Source organism: Mus caroli, chromosome 18 (genome assembly GCF_900094665.2).
Source record: "Mus caroli chromosome 18, CAROLI_EIJ_v1.1, whole genome shotgun sequence".
Taxonomy (NCBI): Eukaryota; Metazoa; Chordata; class Mammalia; order Rodentia; family Muridae; genus Mus; species Mus caroli.
The window spans coordinates 76,947,820-76,970,735 of record NC_034587.1 but is presented as its reverse complement, the minus strand read 5'-3'; the positions used below and the strand labels follow the sequence as shown (position 1 = coordinate 76,970,735).

The 22,916-nt window shown below is 43.5% G+C and overlaps 1 protein-coding gene across 5 annotated transcripts in view; it reads left to right on the top strand.

The window, feature by feature from the left end:
- Atp9b (ATPase phospholipid transporting 9B (putative)) overlaps window positions 1-22,916 on the top strand; it is a 188,450-nt gene that overhangs the window by 157,807 nt on the left and 7,727 nt on the right. For all 5 annotated transcript variants that reach the window (XM_029472075.1, XM_029472074.1, XM_021150340.1 and 2 more), the window contains 10 exons: window positions 340-432; window positions 2,495-2,578; window positions 3,232-3,402; window positions 7,089-7,187; window positions 9,031-9,120; window positions 11,175-11,319; window positions 11,536-11,600; window positions 12,371-12,526; window positions 12,701-12,765; window positions 15,375-15,483. In XM_029472075.1, coding sequence (XP_029327935.1) covers window positions 340-432; window positions 2,495-2,578; window positions 3,232-3,402; window positions 7,089-7,187; window positions 9,031-9,120; window positions 11,175-11,319; window positions 11,536-11,600; window positions 12,371-12,526; window positions 12,701-12,765; window positions 15,375-15,483 — 1,077 coding nt within the window. The remainder of the gene's footprint in view (window positions 1-339; window positions 433-2,494; window positions 2,579-3,231; window positions 3,403-7,088; window positions 7,188-9,030; window positions 9,121-11,174; window positions 11,320-11,535; window positions 11,601-12,370; window positions 12,527-12,700; window positions 12,766-15,374; window positions 15,484-22,916) is intronic.

Genomic DNA, 22,916 nt, shown 5'->3' with positions numbered 1-22,916 from the left:
TTCACAAAGTTACTGATACATACCTTTATTAAAGTTATCTTACTCAGTACCAAAATTGTATTTTGCAATTCCATTTGTTAAGCAGTGAGCATTCTGTCACACTTGAGAAACGGGAGAGAGTTACTACTTATGCTTGACCAGACTATGTCAAGAGTTACAGTGCTGCCTCTCAGGTGTTTGCCAACTTTGGCTCTCACTGCACTGCCATGTTAGAACAGTTTCTGCAGAGAAAGCCCCCGGTACGTTCTCTCCGACACAGGAGCATCTTCTTCAGTCCAGTGGCTATTTACAAGAAGCAGTTCAGCCCAGCTGTCTCTGTTTATTTTTACTCTACTACAGGATGAATCCACAGCAGAAATTACATTCTATATGAAAGGTGCTGATGTCGCAATGTCCACCATTGTCCAGTACAATGATTGGCTAGAAGAGGAGGTAAGCATGTTATTCCCAGCACTGTACAAAATGTCTTCATGAAGCTTTCTAAGGCACTGACAGCAAAGTAGTCCCTTCCCATACTCGAAACACTGTTGTCACCACTTCAAGCAGCATTCGTGACCAAGGATGATATTTCTCTCTCACTAAATTGCTCTAAATACTTACAGTTCCTTCCAAGTACATATACATAAAGGCTAAGAATCCTGCTTAGTTATTCTACTCCTATAGAAATAATTGCTGTTTTTATTTAATATATTAAATGTGCAGATATATAAAAGTAGGTCTAAAATAGTATTGGATATCTAACAAATTAGGCTTAATATTGCTAATTTGTTCTCTTTAAAAAAGAAAACAGAAAAAAAGATACAGACTTAAGCAGTCCTATATTATTATTCCTGAACAATATATTTGTAGTTCGCCTCGTGAGATTTAATAGTCACTGTTAGAGTTGTGTATTGATTAGTAATTGGGTTCCAAAGTGAGACTGAGGTGGCTAGGACTGTGACCAGCTCTCTTCTCCTTTGTGCACACGACTGCAGGTGCCTTGTTCTTGTTCCACTCAGACCTCAGACATGGTCTGTCAGCACAGCAGCCACACCCGATATTCACGATGGTCTTGGCAATATGAATCAATATCTCCTTCAGGCCAGTTTGATTTAATCAGAGACATGAATAAATTAAACTCCCTGAAGACCTAGTAAAATGCCATAAAAATTACTTTTGGTCATAATGACATGCAATTAATTGTAAAATACTTGTTTAATTTATTTAGCTTTATGAGGTCAAATCAATAAATGTCTTGCCACAGACAGACAATGTCAGATTGCTGTTCAGAAAGATAACTTCATTAAAGCCCTGTGCACATTTATGTGCACAACATTGTATTTTCTTTCCATAGATAAATCTTTTGCCTCTACCACCGGTATGTTTGTTATAATTTTGTTGTAGTCTCAAAGCCTTTCACTTTATTAAAAGCAAAGCAAAATGATATTTTAGCAAAATTCCTGGGGGTGTTTACCGATATGCATATCTATATAGCCTGGCAGTGACCCCTTTGTTTGGAAGTCACAGTGTTTGTTTACAAGTATAGGTGGCGTGTCTAGCTGTAGGATTGATGCCATTGGAGCAATTTAGTTTCTGAAGTGAGTCACCAGCTGCCTTCAAACAGGTGTTCCTAGAACACAACCAGCATTGTACCCCAAATCCTCTTTCTTTACCTTAGCCCCAGCTAAAACTTTTCCACTTTTAATAGGGGTAAATAGTATTTTATTGTAATGATATTATGGCACGGTAAATGGGTTGGCATATTTTTTCTTTTTTTCCAATATTTTTATTAGATATTTTCTTCATTTACATTTCAAATGCTATCTCAAAAGTCCCCTATACCCTTCCCCCGCCCTGCTCCCCTACCCACCCCCTCCCACTTCTTGGGCCTGAAGTCCCCTGTACTGGGACATATAAAGTTTGCAAGACCATATTTTCATGTACCTATTGAATGTATTTCCATTTCCCATTCACTATATAAATAGGATATTAACTCATCTAAGGCCTCCTCCTTCCTTGTCCAATTAAGACCTGAGCCCGAGACCTGGAGTGTCGAAGGGATTACCCTGTGTGATCAACCCTGTGCATGTGTGTGGTACTGTACTTCTGCCAGACACTGGCATGTGACTTTATACAGTGGACTAATATTACAGCCCTGTTGAAGCAATTTCTGTGATGAAACTGAAGCAGTCCGATGCTTTGCCCAGGAGCACAGGCTGCTGTGGTTGTCAGGCCCACCCATCTTAGATCTCGGTCTGGTTTCTTCCTTGCCCCCTTAGTGGCGCACTTAGAGTAGCCCTCCTGTGGGCTGGGACACTGTGGTAGGGACAACTTGAAGACACATTCTGCATGTTTCTTCTAGCTTCCCTTGAAGTGGCCCTGCTTCCTTGTAGTGGCCTACAGGTAAGTGGGGACCAGACTGCAACACTGCCTGCGATTGTTGTGGGGGTCTCCAGGCTCCAATGCATCAGTCTAGATTCTCTGAGAGCCACAAATAAGAGCCCTTTCTTTACAGTGTGGAAACATGGCACGAGAGGGCCTGCGAACCCTTGTGGTAGCCAAGAGGACTCTGACAGAAGAGCAATACCAGGATTTTGAGGTGAGCTGCATCATTCCTCATCACTCAAGGCTCTTCCTCCTTATGAAAACTTTGTTTTCTCCATGAAGGCCAATCTTCCTGTGCAAGTATAAGGCCAGTGTTTCTGAAGTTTGGGGCATGGACTATCTTCCTCCCTCCTCTTAAGGGGGGGGGGGGGGCGGGGAATGAGTGTCCATGAAGGCAAGTAATTCCATCTCCTCAGCAGAAGCTGAGAGTGTCTCATCCCTCACTGCTGTTCTTGAAAACACAGGTGCTGTAGACATTGCAGCTGTGTGGATTATGGAAGATTTGCACAAACGACAGGTTGACAGGTTTAGCTACCCAAGCCCCCTAAATCCCAAATGCCCCAGAATCTGAAGCTCTTTAACATGATGTCATTGCTCAGGATGTGTCGTGACTCATGAGGACTTCAGGTTTCCATAGTAGGGAAAATTTACCCTGAGTTCATGTAGTAATAATTACTAAATACTCAGAGCACGTATACAAAGCATAGATAGACAGAACAGGTCACCTGATCCCCAAGACCTGGTGCACACTACACAGTGTATACACACATGGTCGCCTCATTGTGCCCTCAGAGCTGATAGAGTGCAACTGTGTAAGTCAAGCCATGAAGGATGCACATACTTGTGTACCTGTTCCCTTGTCCTCAGAGCCGATACAGTCAAGCCAAACTGAGCATCCATGACCGGGCTCTGAAAGTCGCTGCTGTTGTAGAAAGCCTGGAGAGAGAGATGGAGCTGTTGTGCCTCACTGGGGTGGAGGACCAGCTGCAAGCTGATGTGAGGCCCACACTAGAGATGCTGCGCAATGCAGGGATCAAGGTACAGCATGCAACCTCTGACTGCTAAACTCTTGTTGAATCCAACTAGCACAGTGCCCCTTCTCTCTGGCTCTCTTTCCATGTTCAAGACAGCATAGCCTTTCTGAAGCAGGGCTCTGATCTGTCCGTCCCCATGACAGGTGTACTTGCTGAGAGTAGTCTGGGGCCTGTCGGCTTCCTGCGGCTCTGCACTCGCCTCGGTGATTGTTTCCTCACCTTCTGTTCACTGTCAGAACCTACGCCAGACCTTCCTGAAGCATCTCGTATACATACTTCCCATAAGAAATCACCTAGGAAGCATCTGTAGGCCTTGAGTTCAGTCAAGGGTCGGCACTGCATTGCAAGCGGCACTAGTTAGGGAGGAGTTGGGTGCAGGAGATGCCCAGTGTCCAGCAGGCTTTGAGCTTCCTCTGCTGCTGACTCCTCACACTGAGTCACCGTCCACTCTAGAGCTGGCATAGACAGTTATTAGGCAGGGCCATTCAGAAGCTCCTATCTGCTCAGCTCCACTGTGCTTCTAAAGCAGTGTGTGTCCGTCCCCAGAGTCAGATGGAAGGGCCCACAGTGAGAAGTGCCCAGCCACAAGTGAATGCTGACGCAGGGGCAGAAGTGCTTTTGTCCCTGCACTCCATGTCAGCACACGTGACTATGTGGCTACTGCATAGCTCTCAGGTCCTTGCCTTCTCTCCCAGGTCCTCCCTTTCCCACACAGTGCCTAGCTTCCTAGCTGTTCCCTTGTGCAAACTGGCCATTGAAACACAGTGTCTGCGGGAGTCCAGCTGACCAGCATTCCTGTGAATTGTGAGGGTCAGTCCCTTTCCCAGTGGAGTTGGTTTCCAGGGTAGCCCTTTCCCTGGAGACATTTTCCCTTCCTGCTGCACTGCCGTCCTCTTCCTCAGCCAGCTCTCTATGGCTAAGTCTAGCATTTAGAGGATAAGTTTTAGTTTGTGGAAACTGTCTTCTTGGGTTTAGGGTTAGGGCCAGGGTAGGGTTAGGGGTTAGGTTCTGTTAGCTGCTTTCTTAGCAGCTGCTTTCTTAGCAGCTAACAGAACATTTATTTTGGCTCTACCTCAAGGATTTGAAACTAATTTTGAAGCTGATATGGGAAACGTACCACTTGGCTTTGAAAGAAAAACACTGCAGCCAGATGAGGGAGAGAAAGTCAGAGGAACAGTGGTTCTCAGCTCTACCTTGATTGTCCAACTGGTTCTGAGCATTGTGAGAAGAGGCCTGGCAAGAGGTGTTATCAGCTTTAGTGGCAGCAGATGGCACACAGAGGCTGCACTCATGACAGAGCATCAGCAAGCCGGAGCTCACAGCTGGGAAGCAGTTGACACTCAGCATCTCAGGCATCCACACTCAGTCATGCCTGCAGCCAAAACGCCAGGGGAAGAAATGGTTAGTTAGGGGCAGATGACCTGACTGTTTCAAATGACCTACAATCTGTTTTGTAACTGTACATGCTAGCTTATCTGTTTTAAAGTAATAAAGGTCCTTGGTATAGAACTTCAGGTAGTGGTAGTAATTCTGGACTCATGACCTATCTCTATAACCTTGCCCTCTTAACTCTTCTCGGGCACCACCTGACTGGACCCCACTCTGAAGCAGGGAGCGTAGTGGTTATCAGCCGTGTCTCCCTGTTTGCTCATTGACAGAGGTTGCTCAGCAGTGGCAGTGCAGACTATGCTTACTCGGTTTATCATAGGAATATTTTATCATTGGAGGTACAGTAAAGCTTGCTGATGAGACACAGCAGCACTAGAGTAATCAGTATGCCACACGGGTGTCTCTATTTCCTGTTCCCACAAATGTATCTCTCTACAGGATAAAGGATCTGAGAGGCTCTGATGATGATGATGAAATTAGTAAAGCAGGGCTGTTTGCCCCTCTGTATAAATGCCCTGATTATTTTAGTGCTTTATAGTCCTGGGCTTTTAAAACTTTTTCCATTCATGATCCCTTTTTGCCTGAGAGACTGTTTTTACATGACCCTAAGTCAATGGTTCTCAACCTGTGGGTGGCAACCACTTTGAGGATCACATATCAGATATGTATGTTACGATTCATAACAGTATCAAAATTACAGTTATGAAGTAGCCATGAAGTAAGTTTATGTTGGGAGGGTCACTACAACATGAAGAATTGTATTAAGGGTTTCAGCCTTAGGTAGGTTGAGAATCACTAACCTAAACAGAATTAAAAATCAAATATTTACTGATGATAAGTGATAAATTTATTTTAAAATAATTCTTTAGTCATTTGATTTTACCATTCATTAAACACAAAAAGTAAATTTACATACTAATGAGATCAATGTCCATATTTTAATATAATTAAATCGTGGCTGACTGATACAGCAGTATGTATAGAGCATTGTCAACACAACTATTTCAGTTGTGAATGCCACTTTATAGTAAATGCATTGTACAGGGGCAGAGTTTCATTTAGGATGATTTTAGAAATTGGAAATTCTGTCCCAAATCCAAGCCAAAATTGAACAATTTTTTTAATGAAACTCACATCAGCAATGCAAACGATTTTTAAAACATTCTGACAGTACAGTGCAAACATACTACTTACATGCTGAAGAATGACAGTCTTATATTAGAGGTCTTTATTTTCACAATTAAATCATGTTTTCAAGTAAAAAGTTTGTACAGTAAGCTGCTATGCTTCATAACGTTCAATAGTCTGAAGCCCAAACCACAGAATTTGAGACAGTGCTCCTGGATGTTCCATAGCACAGGGCATGCACAGGACACAACAGTGTGTTGTGTGGTGAGAACAGGACTGCAGGACATCCCAGCAAGCACTGCCAGAAGCATTGCAGCTTCTTTATGCACTTGATTCTAAGTTACTCTTTGGTTATTGCCTGTTCAGAGATGTCTTTGGTGCCATAGTTGTACAGCATCCCTCACAAGTAGTTAGTTATGTGACCACATATGAAATCCCGACCCACAGTTTAAGCAGTCAGAGTCAGACTGTATACCTTCACAGTGTGTCTGTATGTATGCAGTTTTTAAATGTTGGAATAGCAGTTTGATGCTTTATGTGATATTTATCAGTACATTTTGGTTTGTCCTGGTCCATTGGCCTGCTTGAACTTGACTTCCTAGCTGAAGAACTGTGTTGAAACAGTGCTATGAACTATGTGTGCTCTTCTGGTCTGCACTACTTCCTCACATCTGCAGGCGTCTGCATTAGTCTCAGCTGTATGTCTGGGTAGCACTTTCTGACTTACTCTCCCTAAACAAGTCAGTACAAACACACAACCATAGTTGGCCTTTAGCCACTTTTAGGCACACAGTTGAGTTCATTTTCTGCAGCCATTGCTGTCACCATCTGCATAGCTCTCCATTTTTCCAACCTGAAACTTGCCTGCTTAAGCTCCCACCCCTTCTCCCTCTGTATATGGTTTCTCTGGACTGCCTGTGTGTGGAATTACATGGTGTTTGTCCTTTTGTGTCTAGCATAACATCCTTGAGGACCTTGTCAGAATTTGTCTCTGTTTTAAGAATCAGAAAAGAGATCACGTGTCATTTCTCCATTGACTCAGGGTACTTGTCTTGCTTCATCTTGTCCTGTGGAGAAATCCTGTAAATGTGGTGTGCAAACATCTGTGCACAGGGCTACTTTAAAGAAATAGACATGCAGTATTAAAGTTCACATGCTTCAATTATTTTATAGATTTGGATGCTAACAGGCGATAAACTGGAAACAGCTACTTGCATTGCCAAAAGCTCACACTTGGTGTCCAGAACACAAGACATTCATGTTTTCAGACCAGTAAGTAGATTTCTAAATCACTTTGAATTGTTAAGTGAATTTTTTTTTGTTTGTTTGAAGGGTTGAAGTTTATTTTGTTTTATGATTCCCCTACCCGATACAAGGTTTCTCTGTGTAGTTCTGGCTGTCCTTGAACTCCCTCTGTAGATCAGTCTGGCCTTGAATTCAGAGATTCACCTGACTCTGCCTTCCAAGTACTGAGATTAAATAATGGTGTACACCACCACATGCAGCTAAATCATTGAATATTTTATCCTACAATTGAAGTGTATATACAGTAGCTGCTGGATATCTTTTAAAAATCAATGTTGGAGATGTTTCTTCCTCTATAAACACATGGTGAATGACTTTGAGATATATTTTGATGATAAACAAGCTGCTAGTTGGAAAGCATTTTTCTCCTATACTTTTCATTTTTTGTTACTCCCTATTTTAAGTAGATATACTAAATAATTTTCTCCTCAACTTATAAAGAATGTATGTTGCTTTTTAAGCATATATTCCATTAATATTCCATTCATGGGCTAAGCACCTTTAGTTTCTAAGTACAGTTTCTGAAGGATCCTACTGGGATTCCTGGAAAATGTCTATTTATTACCTGACCTGGACTACTGGTACAGAGGTTGTTCCTGTGAGACAAGGCTAGATATAGAGCAGAAGCACCTCTAGCCCACTGCCATCTCAGATTAAAAGTTCCTCTGTAACTGCACAGAGAAAGTGATAGAAGAGACCTGAACTCATGTGTTTACTGTACATACTAGTAATGATGAGTTTAATTCAAACAAGAAGTAGAAGTTCCTTGGGTCATGATTGATGGTGGGTAGACAGACACCATGTGTCTGTAGCTGTCTGAATAAAATGCTTGCACCTACAGAAATGGTTATTTCAGTATCATTTACATGTAAATGTATTTTATTTTGAAACATCAGAATCTCAAATTATGCCCTGCAGACTACTATTTGCAATTAAATTATTAATGCTTCTGATAAAACTTCCGATCAATTTTTGTTGACTTTTCAGAGTTATAGCACCACAAATTAAAATTTTCACAATAAAACCTACCTACTTAAAGATGAGTCGGAGATTAATTTGGATCATGTGAAACTTTTAATTTATTTCACTCCTATATCATTTCTTTTATGCCCCATAAAATCTTCACAGAAAGCATGTGCAAAGCCAGTGCATTGATTCCTGGGATATTTTCACTCTAAAATTAGTATTTCAGAGTAACAGCTTGATTGGTTTGCCCTTTAGATTGCTTACTTCTCTAGACATTAAGCAGAAACGGATGGGCGGGGTTGAAATTCATGGTAGAGACCACAGAAACAACTTCATGAAATTATTTTCGTATTACTCCATTTATTATGAAGAAACATGTTTAAATGAAGCCCCAATCTGTATAATTTGTCTCTTACTTGGTGTGTGGCGAGAGAGGAAAACTCAACTTCTTTGGGCCCTGGTATTCCAGTTTATCATTCTCTGAAACTACGTCTGGGATGTTATAAGCCAATGATTTTCAACATTGCTCCCAAAACCCACCTACTCCAACACCAATTTAATAAATCATTTTATAGAAAGTGCTAGCAAATCCATGGTCATTACATTCTTATAAAAATGTTTATATCAGCAGTAGCCCTCACATGCTTTCGTGACCAGAAGCCAGAAAACAGTCTCTGTGAGAGGTGCAGATGCAGAGTCTGTAAGGACTGTGCTACATATAGGACCTAGTTCATAGGCTAAGCACCTTTAGTTTCTAAGTACAGTTTCTGAAGGATCCTACTGGGATTCCTGGAAAATGTCTATTTATTACCTGAATTTGTGATTTTTTTTTCCTTCAATGAAGGTAACCAATCGGGGAGAAGCCCATTTGGAGCTAAATGCGTTTAGAAGGAAGCATGACTGTGCACTGGTTATATCTGGTGATTCTCTGGAGGTAAGCCTGAGTATGTGTGTGCTGACTATGTACATGCCTGTATATCTCTCACTGTCTCCAGAGGTCAGACCAGTCTATATCAGTGTGTATCTTAGTTCTAAGATAGGATTGGTTGGTAGTGTACCATATTCTATTGGTCCATCTGTCTCTTAAGCCTGACCTCTGATGAAGTGTGTGTCTGCCTGTCTTTCCAGCCCAGTGAGTGAAACGTACTCCTCAGCAGCCTAGCCAGCCACTCTTGTCATGGCAGTCGTGAGAACACTCAGTCCTAAGGACATGGTGGTGGCCATGCCTGACTCGTCTTCTGTCCCTTCCTGTCTAGAAGCTGCTTAAGTTCAGCAGTTCAAGACCCTGTCCTGATTCTGGGTCCCCTGCTCATTGTTAATAGCATCAGTCTCCAGTGGCTAAGACATTTCAGCCCACAATATGTATTCTGTGTTTGTCCAAACCAGTGTTTCAGGTGTGTGCACGTAGACACATGGTACCTGAGAAAAGAGCTAGTGGCCTCCAGTTAGTTTCACGTTGTTGTTATTCCCTATTGTAAGTAGGCATGCTACGTAATTTTCTACTCAACTTATAAAATATGTATCTTGCTTCTTAAACACACATTCCTTATTAGCTGCACCCATGGTACAGAGGTTGCCTGTGGCATTATTCAGATTCTCATGATACTTCAGAGTGAAGCGCCCTAGAGGAGAGTGCAGGAAAACCCATGTGGGAGAGGCCAGTGAGCCAGCTGTTATTTGTCCTTAACTCTGTGGTTTTCAATTCCATGGACGTATGGTTGAGGTACCAGCTTCTCCTGTGCTCCCTACTGCCATCCTCCTCCTAGCACACTTAGGACCCTTATACTGTAGCATATTGCACCAGTGTCTTCAGAGCTACCTTTAAGATTTGGTAAGGGGCTGACAGCTCCCAGCATAGCTGACTATGACTGGTGGATCAGCACCTCCAGATCAGAAGATGCCGTTCATTTTGTGTTTTCTATATTTCAATATGTTCCAAATAGTCATTTCTATTTCTAAGTTTCTTTCATTTGTTTTCTTATGTGTTTCTAATGTGTTCTAAAACATCTTATAAGTAGCTAACAATAAGGTACCTCTTACAGGAGATTAAAAGTTGTATAATGAGAAATCCATACCAAAAGAAAAATAAGACACAGAAGTTAAGGCAGTTGGCGTATGTAAGAGTGCCGGGAGGGGAGGCTCCAAGGCCGTCCTGGAGCATGATGTTAGGTGTCTGTCGCCATCCCCTGAGCACAGGGAAACAAGAGCACCCTGCCCAGGCACACGGGTACAAGCAGGTTGCATGAATCCTAGCTACAACTGGAGAAGGGAGTTTTCCACCTTTCCTGGCAGAGGGTACACCTTCCACCCACCATGAATCTGGCAGCTAGGTGTGTGGTCTCTCTTCTGTTGGCAGCCCTCTGGACCACAGAACCTGAAGACCCACTCTTCCAGTACCTGTCCTTCATAACGAGAAAATGCTAGAGTTCCTAGAAAATGAATAAAACTGTGCCCATTAGACAGGGCTCTGAGATTTTGGATTTCAGGTTTCTCCACCATCACAGAGAACTAAGAACTGGAACTATCACTTTGGAAGGGCCTTGAGTATCTGATATCATAGGTCAAACCAAGATCTTCATCAGCCACATGCATGCCTGAGAAACACTGAAACCAAATATTGGCAGAATTTGTTGTCTACTGGTTCCAGGGAAGTATACACATCATTTGGTCATATCAGCCTGGCAGAATGTCATGTGGCCACTGACCTTATCCCTTTGTTTGAACTGTTCTCCATGCACAATGCAGTACTTTTAGGAGACCCTGTACTCTTTCCTACCAGGGGCGTGGCCACCCTGCTCTTCTTCCCATCTTAGCCATCTGTCCCAGGACAGGTTACGCTGTGAAGTTTGAAGGGCATAGTCCAGAATGAGACCCAAAAAATGAGAGTCTGTTTACTTGAGGAAGGCTGAGGCTTTCCTACAATTCTGCCTACTTCCACTTGAGCCCAGGGTTGTGTGTTGACAGTAGAGTCACAGCACTGTCTCCCAGGTCTGCCTGAGGTACTATGAGCATGAACTTGTGGAGCTGGCCTGCCAGTGCCCTGCTGTGGTCTGCTGCCGCTGCTCACCCACCCAGAAGGCCCACATCGTGACCCTGTTACGCCAGCATACCAGAAAGCGCACCTGTGCCATTGGTGAGCCCACCCAGCTTCAGCCACCCCGTGGGTGGGTGGTGGGATGGTGTTCTACCTTCCTGTCAACAGTGAAATGTGAAAAATAGCCAACTCTTTAACTTAAGGCAAATTGTGTTGTCATCTGTGGTACAGGAAATTGTTATAGTCCCTAACAGTAGTGTAAAACACAAAAGAAAAAGTTGCTTTATTTACGCTCCACCTCTTGGTACCTCTCAGGCGATGGAGGGAATGACGTGAGCATGATCCAGGCTGCTGACTGTGGGATTGGGATTGAAGGGAAGGTAGGTCTGTGCTTTGGTCTCACATGCTCACATGCTCTGTCCTCACTGCCCCACCATGGCGTGCTGGTAAACAGTAGGAAGCTAGCAGCCTTCAGCAGCCTTGCTAGCTGCATGCGTGTCTCTTTAGGAGCTGTGTCAGGTCCTCTGTGCTTATGACCTAGGTCCTGCATCACTGATTACCCTGTCTGCCTGTCCTGGGCCCTCCCTAACACCTCTGCTCCTGTCCCTGCTTAAGTGCTCCATTCTCTGGGGAGGTGTCCCTTTCTCCTGCCAACGAAGCCACAGTTGATGTTTGTGTCAACTTTGATTGTTCCTGTTGTCACCCAAACATATATACACACAGCAAGACCTAAAAAATTTGTTGAACTTGACTTTGGTTTTTCCCTTGGCTGCTCTGTTCTATTCTCCTTGATAGCTTTGAAAAATCAGAGGTAGATTGTTATTTCAATTTATGATTTAGAGAATTGTCTTGAAGTAGCCTGGAACCATGTAATAGGGTTAGGTGTCCCCATAGTCAGTGCTCACCCCTCCCTTCTTATTTTCTGTGTTGCTAATAGATGAAAGCCCCTTCTTGTGAGCAGCTGATGTCTGTGTGTGCACAGGTTGTAGTACAGTCTCCTCTACCTCACCCACACTGTCTGGTGCAGATGGATGGCATGCTGGGCAATGCTAGGGGTCGAGCAGGCACTGCCCTAGTGTCTTAATTCATAATTCATATGAGCTCTAAAACAGCATTGGGTGGTTCTCAGAGATTCTTTGTGGTTCTTCAGGAGGGGAAACAGGCTTCTCTGGCAGCAGACTTCTCCATCACACAGTTCAGACACATCGGCAGGCTACTCATGGTGCACGGACGGAACAGCTACAAACGGTCTGCAGCCCTTGGCCAGTTTGTCATGCACAGGGGCCTCATCATCTCCACCATGCAGGTATCAAGCCTATGCCCACCATGCCTCAGCAGGCAGTGGCTTCTCTGCGAGCTGTGCCATTGTTGTGGGAGTTACACTGGACTTACTGGGTGTCACTATATTGTAGTGAGATCCTCTGTAAAGATGAGAGAAATGTAGCACTGGTGTTTAACTTACTGTGTTCTGTCTTTTAAGGCTGTGTTTTCTTCAGTCTTCTACTTTGCATCTGTACCGCTGTACCAGGGATTCCTTATGGTAGGGTAAGTGAAACAGATGTTCTCGGTGCCTCTCAGCCTCCTGTATGTGAGAACTTTTATTTAAAAGAGATGTGGAGCATATTGAGTGATGCTTTAGGTGTTCTGGGTAATTCTTTGCATATAAACATTTAAGATGACTTAACTGCTATGAAATCTCATGATAAGTTTGAAGAAACTTGAAAAACACCTGTACGCGTATGCCTTTGAAGACTATGCTAAGTTTCTCATTAGACTTTGCATTCTTGGGGAAGCCATAATTTGTGTCAGGAACCACGGCAGATCTGAGGTTGTATAAAAGGGCCCCGAAGCATAATGAGAGGGGCAGAACCAAGGGGCGGGCACATGCCAACACTGCCATCAGCAGGGGTTGGAGCTGCAGGCCACAGCTGCAGGCCTTCTGAGCCTGCCCTGTCCCAGTGGGAATATGACTTTACCATGAGGGAATGGGACCAGCCACCAACCAGGAAATGAGATAGAAAGCACTGGGAGAGACATGGCAAGTCTGTCCCTCGCAGCAACAAAGCCCTGCATTCAGAGACAGCCACTGAGAAACCTTGGACAAGTTCCTCAAAAGCATAGCAGTGCATGTGCCAAGATGATATTGTCAACCAAGTGTGAAAAGGGAGAAAGACTCCTTCTCAGTAAACAAATGGTAATTTCTCCCATACTCATCCATCAGTTGTTAAACCTAGAAGTCATAGAAGTATTAGTGTTGGTGTGTGACCACAAAATAAAAGCTCTCCCTGCCACATCTGCCCACTGAGACACATCACAAACCTCAAATCTTACAACCAGAAAGAGCCTGGAAAGTATCCCTGACGTTAGTGTTTCTCTGCTTGCGGACCTCCATCTGCATTCCCTGTGTGGCATGTGAGAACAGTGAGCAGTATCTGGGAGATTTGGGACCATGCTGGATCGAGACGGAAAAGGACTGGCTTGGGTGCTGTCCTCCACTACACTAGCCCAGCACCTTTGGCTACAGTTTTCAGCCGTCTTCCTGGCCAGTAGAGGAGAGACAGAGCAAGGTCTTATCTGTAAGCTGGTACAAGTGCATCCTAAGTGCGTGTGACCCTCCCAGAATTCCTAATAACTTTAGCCAAAACAGGGGAGTTGTGTCTTTGTTAAGATCTGCGAATCACCTGTCCTCTGTCAGTCTGCTGTCGAATGCTGAGTCTCTGGGCTTCTGCCTCCTTCCATCTCACCTCATCATCAAAGCAGAAACTCCTTCTGGGACTTTGCCATATAGTAGCATGTCCCTTACCACAGCACAGCCACCCTCTTTGAAGGATCACTGTGGGCTTCTGGGAAACCAGTGTGTTTCTGACCACATTAAGTGATATAATTAAGGAATGGAGGCCTCACATCTCAAACCCAGACATGTTTGTTGCTTCCCACCATTAGTAGCTATGGCCTTGTAAAATGTGCACAACCTCCTGAGCCTGTTTGATCCAACAGGGGATTATACTAAGGAGCCTCAGGTAGGACTGTAGAGAGAGGCTGCTCACAAGTGCTGGCCACAGAGCACAACAAGTCACAGGCATGCAGAAGAAGCTACAGTGAATATGCCCCTGCGGGATGACCAGAACCTATCGTGGTGACACTGCCAAAGAAGTGACAGATTATCTACACAAAAATGGAGACAAACTGAGCAGAGTGATGCATGTCTATAAATAATCCCAGCACGTACTAGGCCGAATCAGGACAAATTGAGGCCAACTTGGACTATATAGTAAGTTTCAGTCTAATCTTGGTTACAAAGTAAGACCCTATATCAAAAAGGAAGGGAGGGTAGTAGATGTTTATACAAATTTTATTTAAATAACCCCAAGTTGGGAATAGCCAAGATATATTTACACAAATGAAAAAGTGGTTCAGCAAGTATGGCTTATCCACCGTGAGATGCCATTGAGTTGTAAGGAAGGCACTGTGCACAGCCACAGCACAGATCTCCAGGGCATGACATGGAGTCTGGAAAGCCATCCACAAATGTTACTTTCTACCTAAGTCTCCACAGTAGTCCTACAATGAAAGAGAGACAGAGAGACACAGAGAGAATGAATATGAGAGAGAGAGAGAATATGAGAGAGACTGAGAATATGAATGAGTTAGGTGCCATGCTTGATGGCTAAGTGTGGACTCATTTGGGTACGAGTGTGAAGAAAGTTAGGATTTCTCTGTATTAGATGGTTGCATGTGAGTCTGACATCATCCAGAATTTAACAGGAACACTGGACATGGTGGTACAACACCATGTAATCCCACCACTAAGGAGGCTGAAGGAGGAGGATCACAAGTTCGAGGCCTGACTGGGCTTCCTAGGAAGCTTCTCTTTGTCCTTGGCTGTAAGAACTGTTTCGAAAAGCAAAGGTTAATAAGAAAACTCTGATTTTAGATGGATCCGTGTTTGTGGTTTTCACAACCATCGGTGCTGGGTTTGGTACCTAAGCTGCAGAGTAATCTAAACTGATGGCCACCGTGGAGGTCTGGGCTAATTTTTCTAAGATTTGTTTTCTGTTTGTTAAGAGTTTGGCCTCCCTGTGACACTAGAAACATGGTCAGAGTTGTGTCACAAGCATCCGTCAGGCTAACTCAACTTGGTCTTGGTGTTCTAGGTATGCAACTATCTACACCATGTTCCCAGTGTTCTCCTTAGTGTTGGACCAAGATGTAAAGCCAGAGATGGCGATTCTCTACCCAGAGCTGTACAAGGACCTCACCAAGGTAGGAGCCCAGCGCTAGGCTTGTCCAGTGAGAGCACACCAGAGCTGGTCTTTTGTGTGTTCCAGCAAAGCAGAGGCAGCCTCTGTTCTGGGATAGCATACACCCTGACATTTGGCAAGCATAAGAAAGCATTTTGAAATCTCTCTCTTATTTTTTTTTAAAGTTCTCTACTCCTTGTGATAGTCATGTGATATTATACATAAGAACTTAACAGGTGTTTTGAACCATTTGTGGAACTTTTGTGAATTTAGCAAAAACATCCAGGCATGTGCTTTGATTCTTATAAAGGACCCTGTATAGCTGCAGCTCTGCCTGCCTAGCCATGTATCTTTACCAGGAGAAGACTGGCCTCCTTTAACTCAGTGCAGAGTTGAGCACTCTCCAGAGCCTTTGAGTACCTGGCTCCGTTGGGTTGGTCTGGCTGCGGTGGCCTGGCATCCCTAGCTCTCTACTTGTGGGTTTCAGAATTACACTTGAACAGTGCTTCTCAGTCCTGTAACTTGGAGACATGCGCTCTTCTTTGGGGGACAGAGCGAAGCATAGCCTGCCCAGCAGAGGCGGAAGCTGCTGTCCCTGTGAGAGGCCACACTGACTTGGGACTGGACTCTGAGGAGTAAGCTGTTCCTAGGGAGATTGGAATTGGATTGTGTGACATCAAAGCTTATTTTTAAAGCTAGAGACGATGAGGACAAGGGGAGAGAAGTAGCTGAGCCCTCACGTACAGATTGTTGTAACTTGAGAATTTTCTGCATGGCTTGCTTTTCCTAAACAGGCACAGAGAAAGAAAAACCTACTAACCTTCAATTAAATTTAGGTTTTCAGTTGATAACCTGAAATTATCAACTCCAATTTTAAAGCAGTAGCAATATGGTATAGCAAAGAAAGAATTAGATTGGGTGTTCAAAGAGTTAGTTACTTCCCAGCTGACCATTAGCACATTATGGTGTAGCCTAGCTAACTGCTAACAAACCAGTTGACTGCTAACTAGCAGGCTAGACTGTATTTCATCTGACCGTCAGCTCACCAGATAAGTTTTGGGTAAGTCACATTACTTTGGGCGTTTTATGATATTAGTATAAAGACCAAATTTATAAAACGATAAAGCCTCTTTAAAAAAGCTATAAAGTATCTAAATAATTCTATTTTCATATTAAATAAATCTTCATTGTGATCATATAAAATAAGTTATAAATGTGATCATTCTCATGATGATAATATGATTGTAGCTACCACAAGACATTATCCAAATTTTAACATATTATAACTAGAAGGGACACTTCGAGTCTAAAAATCCTAAAATGAGACCATTGTGATAGGATCACAGTAAGGTCATAGAAATGAAAACTGTAGGAAGTTATTGCAAATAATTAGAGTTTTAGTAGGTCATGCATTTCCTTATCTCCAGATATTCTGCAAATGGAAGGTGGAAACCAGCTTTTGATACAAGTTTAAACACCCCAGTCCTCTACCACACCTGTTCTTAAATCCAAGCAGCCTCCATCCCATTAGAGCTATGACACTGAGTCATGAGCGCAGAGTGACGGTGCTGGCTCCCAGGCTAGGAGGGAGTCCCAGCAGCAACAGTGTAGCAGTGGCCCAGTCTCCCCTGGCATTTGAGGAAACATGGCTTTACCACTTGTAAAGATTTCAGCCTTGTAAAGATCAACCAGTATCATTACAGGCATCTAAATTACTCTAGTAACAAAGGTATGTCTAGGGTCCCAAGAGTTTAAGTAACTCCAGCTAATATTCATCATAAGCTCACACCTCGTAAACATAAGGAGTGTCATGTGCACTCTGAACTGGGTTGCATCCCGGTCAAGTTTCCACTTTTGTAAAGATCAACCATGTAAAAAGTCTCAACCTCCCAGAGTGATCTCTGCATTACTTAGCACTTCAGCCCCCATTGTCTCTAGGTTTTCTTTTTCTATGAGCCAGATATCTGTCATTTTTATCTTTGTAGTAGCTATTATGTTAAAATCTGATATACTTCAGATTCTTGTCTTCATCATTTCTAGCTTTAAAAATATGCTTTGACATTACACATCCAACTCCAGCCTGCTTAGGAACAGCTTACTCCTCAGAGCCCAGTCCCATGTCAGTGTGGCCTCTCATGCGACGGCAGCTTCTGCCTTTGCTGGGCAGAGCACGGACTGGGCCTGGTGTGGGCTTTGTAAGCCTCGAAACCCACGCCTGGTGACACATGCATGTCACACATGTCCAGCAAGGCCACACTTTCTAATCCTTTGCAAAGTGAAACCGTGAACTAAGCTTTCAAATCTGAGCCTATGGGACATTCTCTTTAAGCCACCACACCCTGTTTTCTATGTGCACTTGTAAACTTAGTCATTTAGTCAAGAGTATAAGCAGTTACATGCATTACAGATCCATCTTACTGCTCTAGTCGGATTTGCTAATTGTGGACCTAAACATTTGTGGGTCTGTTTCCTCAGCCCAAGCTATACCTGCCCCTTCTTATCACATATCTTGTCACCAGATATGTTTAGGCCTTGAAGATAGAGATACCTGGTATCTGTCTACTCACTAAGTAGTTGATGAATGAATGAAGGAATAAATATAAGTCAACTACATAAAAAGACAACATTTCCTTCATTAAAAAAATAACAGCTTGCTTTCCTTACAGAAAATAATACATTTTTAACTAAAATATTTCTTGTTCTGTTTTTAAAGCCCAATTGTGCTCTGAGGTATTAAGCTTTGCTTATCATGAATTCAGTCGATCTTGGGATGCCACCATCAGACAGAAAGCTGGCTTGCGCATGCCTCTCCCAGCACTTCATGTCCTGGATGAGTGGGCACACTGGTGGGGAGCTGGTGAGTTCCAGAATAGGGATAGTAGAGTAGCTCCAAGTCACCTGTGATAGCCTGGGACCCTGAGCTGTCCCTGCTTGGCTAGGAATTTGGCTCACAGTTCACAGTTTGCACCACTGGCTAATGGCAGAATTGGTTTGGTTTTTAACCAGTTGCAGTGATACCCAGTAAGGAATCACAGCTGGCCCTTCTTAAGAACCCTGCAGTGTCTGTCACTTCTTCCCTTCTGTAGAATATCCTCAACATGATTCTGTCTTTTAAATGTTTAATTTTTAAAATAATGCTTTCTTTTTGAGGCAGGGTTTCTCTGTATAGCCCTGGTTCTCCTGGAACTCACTCTGTAGAATAGGCTGACCTCAAACTCAAATATCTACCTGCCTCTGCCTCCCAAGTGTATGTTACCTCCTGGCAAAGGCACAATTTCAATTTCTCTTTATAGGTTCCCTAATTATTTTCAAATCTCAAAAGAAAAATCTATGTTATGTGATTTTTAATTTATATATTCTAGCAATAATTAGGTACAAAAACAATACCAGTTTTAGTAATATTAAACAAGCAAAGCACTCTAGTGTAACTCTGATAATACATTGAAAAATGCATGCACAAGAACTGTGACACACTTCTGGAAGAATTTTGATTTAGAGACTGAAGTTGGTTGACTATTGACAAGCGGGCTCTAAGATTTTGATGGAACAACGAGGAAACTGGCTTTGCCGGAACCGCTTGTGAAAGAGCAGAGTTGGCCGACTCAGTTTCCTGTTTCAGGACTTGGTCTATAAGAACAGTAAAGACAGAGGATGGAACAGACACAGAGGAGCGGGTAGAAGGGAATCCAGAAAGAAATCCATACACACTGCTGAACTCTGACCAAAACAGAGCTCAGGCGGAAGAGGGCAGATGTCAGCAATGATCTCAGACAGCTGCCTGTACTCATTCTGCAGCCTCCACTCCCTCAGCCCGAGTGTGTACAAGCACTCAAGTGGCCACTGATGTACAGAGACTGTAAACCAGATGGAAGAGATACAGGACAAAATAATTTATAACCTCAACAGAGAGCTTTTAGACACAGACCCAACCATGACCCATAAAGAACAAAATAAAATGGTCTTCATTATAATTTTAAAGTTTTGCTTTATGAATTATGCAGTTTGGAAAATGAACAGATAAAACCATACCATAGACTGGGAGAAAATATTTGCAAGTTACACTCTTGACTAAGGATTTGTATTCATAACACATAAAGAATTCTTAAAAGTCATCAAGAAAAACCAGTTTAAAGAGTAAACAAAAGTTCTAAACTAATAACCACAATTGATGTACAGATGTCAAGGAAGCCTGTGAAAAATGCCCACCATTATTTTCTGTCTATGTTACAAATTTAGACCAATGAGCTAACATTACACAGCACTTAAGAATGGCTACAGTAACTACGCAGAGCTAGTGAGGTCATGAACATTAGAGGAGATCTTGCTGCCGGCCGCCCTTTACTAGACTAGCACGAGTCCTAACTGCATTCTAAAACCTGTGCTCCACAGACAAGTGTAGCTCTCACCCTGCATCTAAGAAGCTTCTCTTAGCAGCAAGTCGAGAGCACTGTAGAACACGCAAACTGTTCAAATGCAAAGATGAGCTGATCCTGGAGAGGCCAGCCTCAGCAGATCTATCTACGGCACTACCCCTGCACCTCAGGCTCAGGGAACATCTCCGAAGAGAATGGAAAGGTTTTAAGAGCAAGAACACAAAGAAGTCTGTTGTGAGATTGTCTTCTTAGAAAAGACAAGGAAGCTACACTCGTGACACCTCGACAGTATGAACAGTGACAGTGATGGGCTCCCACCCCTACAGTAAAACCATAGACAGCTAATGATGGACTGGGGAGAATTGGTCTCTGCCAAGGATGAGCCTTCCAATTGGTTATCCAATACAAAACGTTCAGCTCTGAAGGCATACACACAGAAGCAGTGCCAAGTAGACTCAGCAATCTGTATTTATATATTTATACACAATGCATACACACACATACACACACAGAGAGAGAGAGAGAGAGAGAGAGAGAGAGAGAGAGGCTATCAATTTGAATAGAAGAATGGTAAGGGTTGGAAGGAAGAAAGTGGGAAATGATATAATTAAATTTTAATTTTAAAATAGACTTTAAAAAGAATGAAAAGAAATTCGAGTTTTCAGTGCTCTTAAGTCCCACAGTTGGTGAGGCCATGGACCAGCAGAAGTTTGTGGTAGCTCTGTTAGAGTTGCCAAGAGCTAGAAGCAGCCAGCTGTACTTGGACCAGAAAATGGATAAAGCATCCTGGTGACCACAAGCAGTAGTGATGACACAGATATGCAGTGGGATGTTGTGTGGAAGCAAGAAGAAAAACAGATCATTCATATGATAGGAATCACAGATGAATCCGAACTGTGTTTTGCTAAGCCAAACTCAACACCAAAATTACTTTGATTCTATTCCTCCAGTATCTGAAAAGTACAGAACCAGAGGTCAAGAACAGGTCAGTGGTTGACAAAACTTAAAACTTAAACTATAGGGTGAGGGAATCTCAAGGTGTTTTTTATCTGCCACTGTGTGGCGGGTACCTGACTATGCATGTCAGAACTTCAGACCTGTGCACTGCAGAATGGACACTGGAACGATAGGATCCAGATTAAAACAGATAGATTAGGCCGGGGCCTAGCAAACACAGAAGTGGATGCTCACAGTCAGCTATTGGATGGATCACAGGGCCCCCAATGGAGGAGCTAGAGAAAGTACCCAAGGAGCTAAAGGGATCTGCAACCCTATAGGTGGAACAACATTATGAACTAACCAGTACCCCAGAGCTCTTGACTCTAGCTGCATATGTATCAAAAGATGGCCTAGTCGGCCATCACTGGAAAGAGAGGCCCATTGGACTTGCAAACTTTATATGCCCCAGTACAGGGGAACCCCAGGGCCAAAAAGGGGGAGTGGGTGGGTGGGGAGTGGGGTGGGAGTGTATTGAGGACTTTTTGGATAGTATTGGAAATGTAAATGAGGAAAATACCTAATTAAAAAAAAACAGATAGATTGTCATCAGCTCACACTGGAGATGGTGTGTGATCACCTCTAGTCTGCAGAAAGGCTGGCAAGGACTGTACATTTATTTCTTATGGGGAAATCTTTTGTGTCCTGAGTGTACAGTGAACATGTACAAACGTGTGGCTAGTGAGAGCAGCTTCTTAGTGATGGGACACCAGGAGGTAAGGACTGAGCTGGTAGTCAGGTGTCAGTTTGGGCTCCTGGTTTTGTTGAGGGCATGAAGTGCATATTGCCATGAGTGTGACTTCACAAAGAGACACACCCATCCCAAGTCAGCCCGTGATAATGACCTGAAACCAGTGGCCATGAGCACATCTGGGGCTACAGTGTTCTCCAACCAGAGGAGCTGAGCAATGAAGGAGAAGTCAATTCCAGGTCAGTCACAGAAAATGGAGGCTGACCTGAAGCACCAAGTGATACCAGAATGTAAATAATTGCTGCAGAGCCGTTGATGGTGACATTGACCTAGCATGTGACTCAACCAGAAAGAGCTCCCTCCCTCCCAGGAAAAGCTAAATGTGTAACAGTCTTCCTGGGTCTACACTGATAGGAAAAGGAGGACTTCTCCTTAAGGGAGAATTTCTGTGCCTGAAGGAACACCAGGAACTGCTATGAGTAGCCCAGGGGTACCTAATAAAATAGGTGAAGACAACTACATAGGATATTTCTTTGACTGAAAGTATATTCCCAAGATGTTTGGTTGGTTAGAAACAAGCAGTTTAACAATGGAACCCCAGTAGATACAACCTCAGTGAGCCTGTCTTAGTCCATGTGACTAGTGACAGACATTGGCTACCACATCCTCCTGACCCGAAACTCTTAAGTACAAATGTCCCCTGCTAGTGTCCTCACCATTTCAAGTCAAGGCCAGACGTAATGACAATTCGTATGATCCTAAGAGTCAGGAGGCTTGGATAGGAGGATTGCCATGAGTTTAAGGACAGCCTGTGCTATGCAGTAGGTACTGGCCCAGCCAGCGCTTCACAGCAGGAATCTCAGAAAGAGAAAGAAAGCGAAGGAAGGAAAGGAAAGGACAAGAGAAAACAAGGTCTTGATGTGGCTTTGTTTTACTTGTGAAGAAACTTCCTCCTACACTTGGCTAGTGCTTTTGAGGAGACTTAAGGTTCTTGAAGATAAATCCTGGAATGCTGGCCAAATGGCAGTTGAGACCAGTATATGGAATGTCTTTGATAGCAAGAGGTCCTACTTTTTCCCAGGTTCATAAATGGAAAACTAGTGGCATCCAGCTAGGATGGCTGAGATGGTACCCTGCTCAGTCTTTAGTACCAACTGTTGCTGAGTGTCGGTGAGTGTAGCAGTGCCTGGCCAGGCTGGTGAGTGAGGCAATTATGCTCTGCTATCACAGCACCCTGGGAGCATTGTGTGTGTCAGCCCTGACTCTGGCACAGATGCAGATTGGCTGAGGGCAGTAAGCCACCTATCAGATTTCACAGTCTGGAACAGTGACAAAGGGACCAGCTACTTTCACAGGTATTTCTGTGACTTCAAACAAATTACGATTCACTTTTTG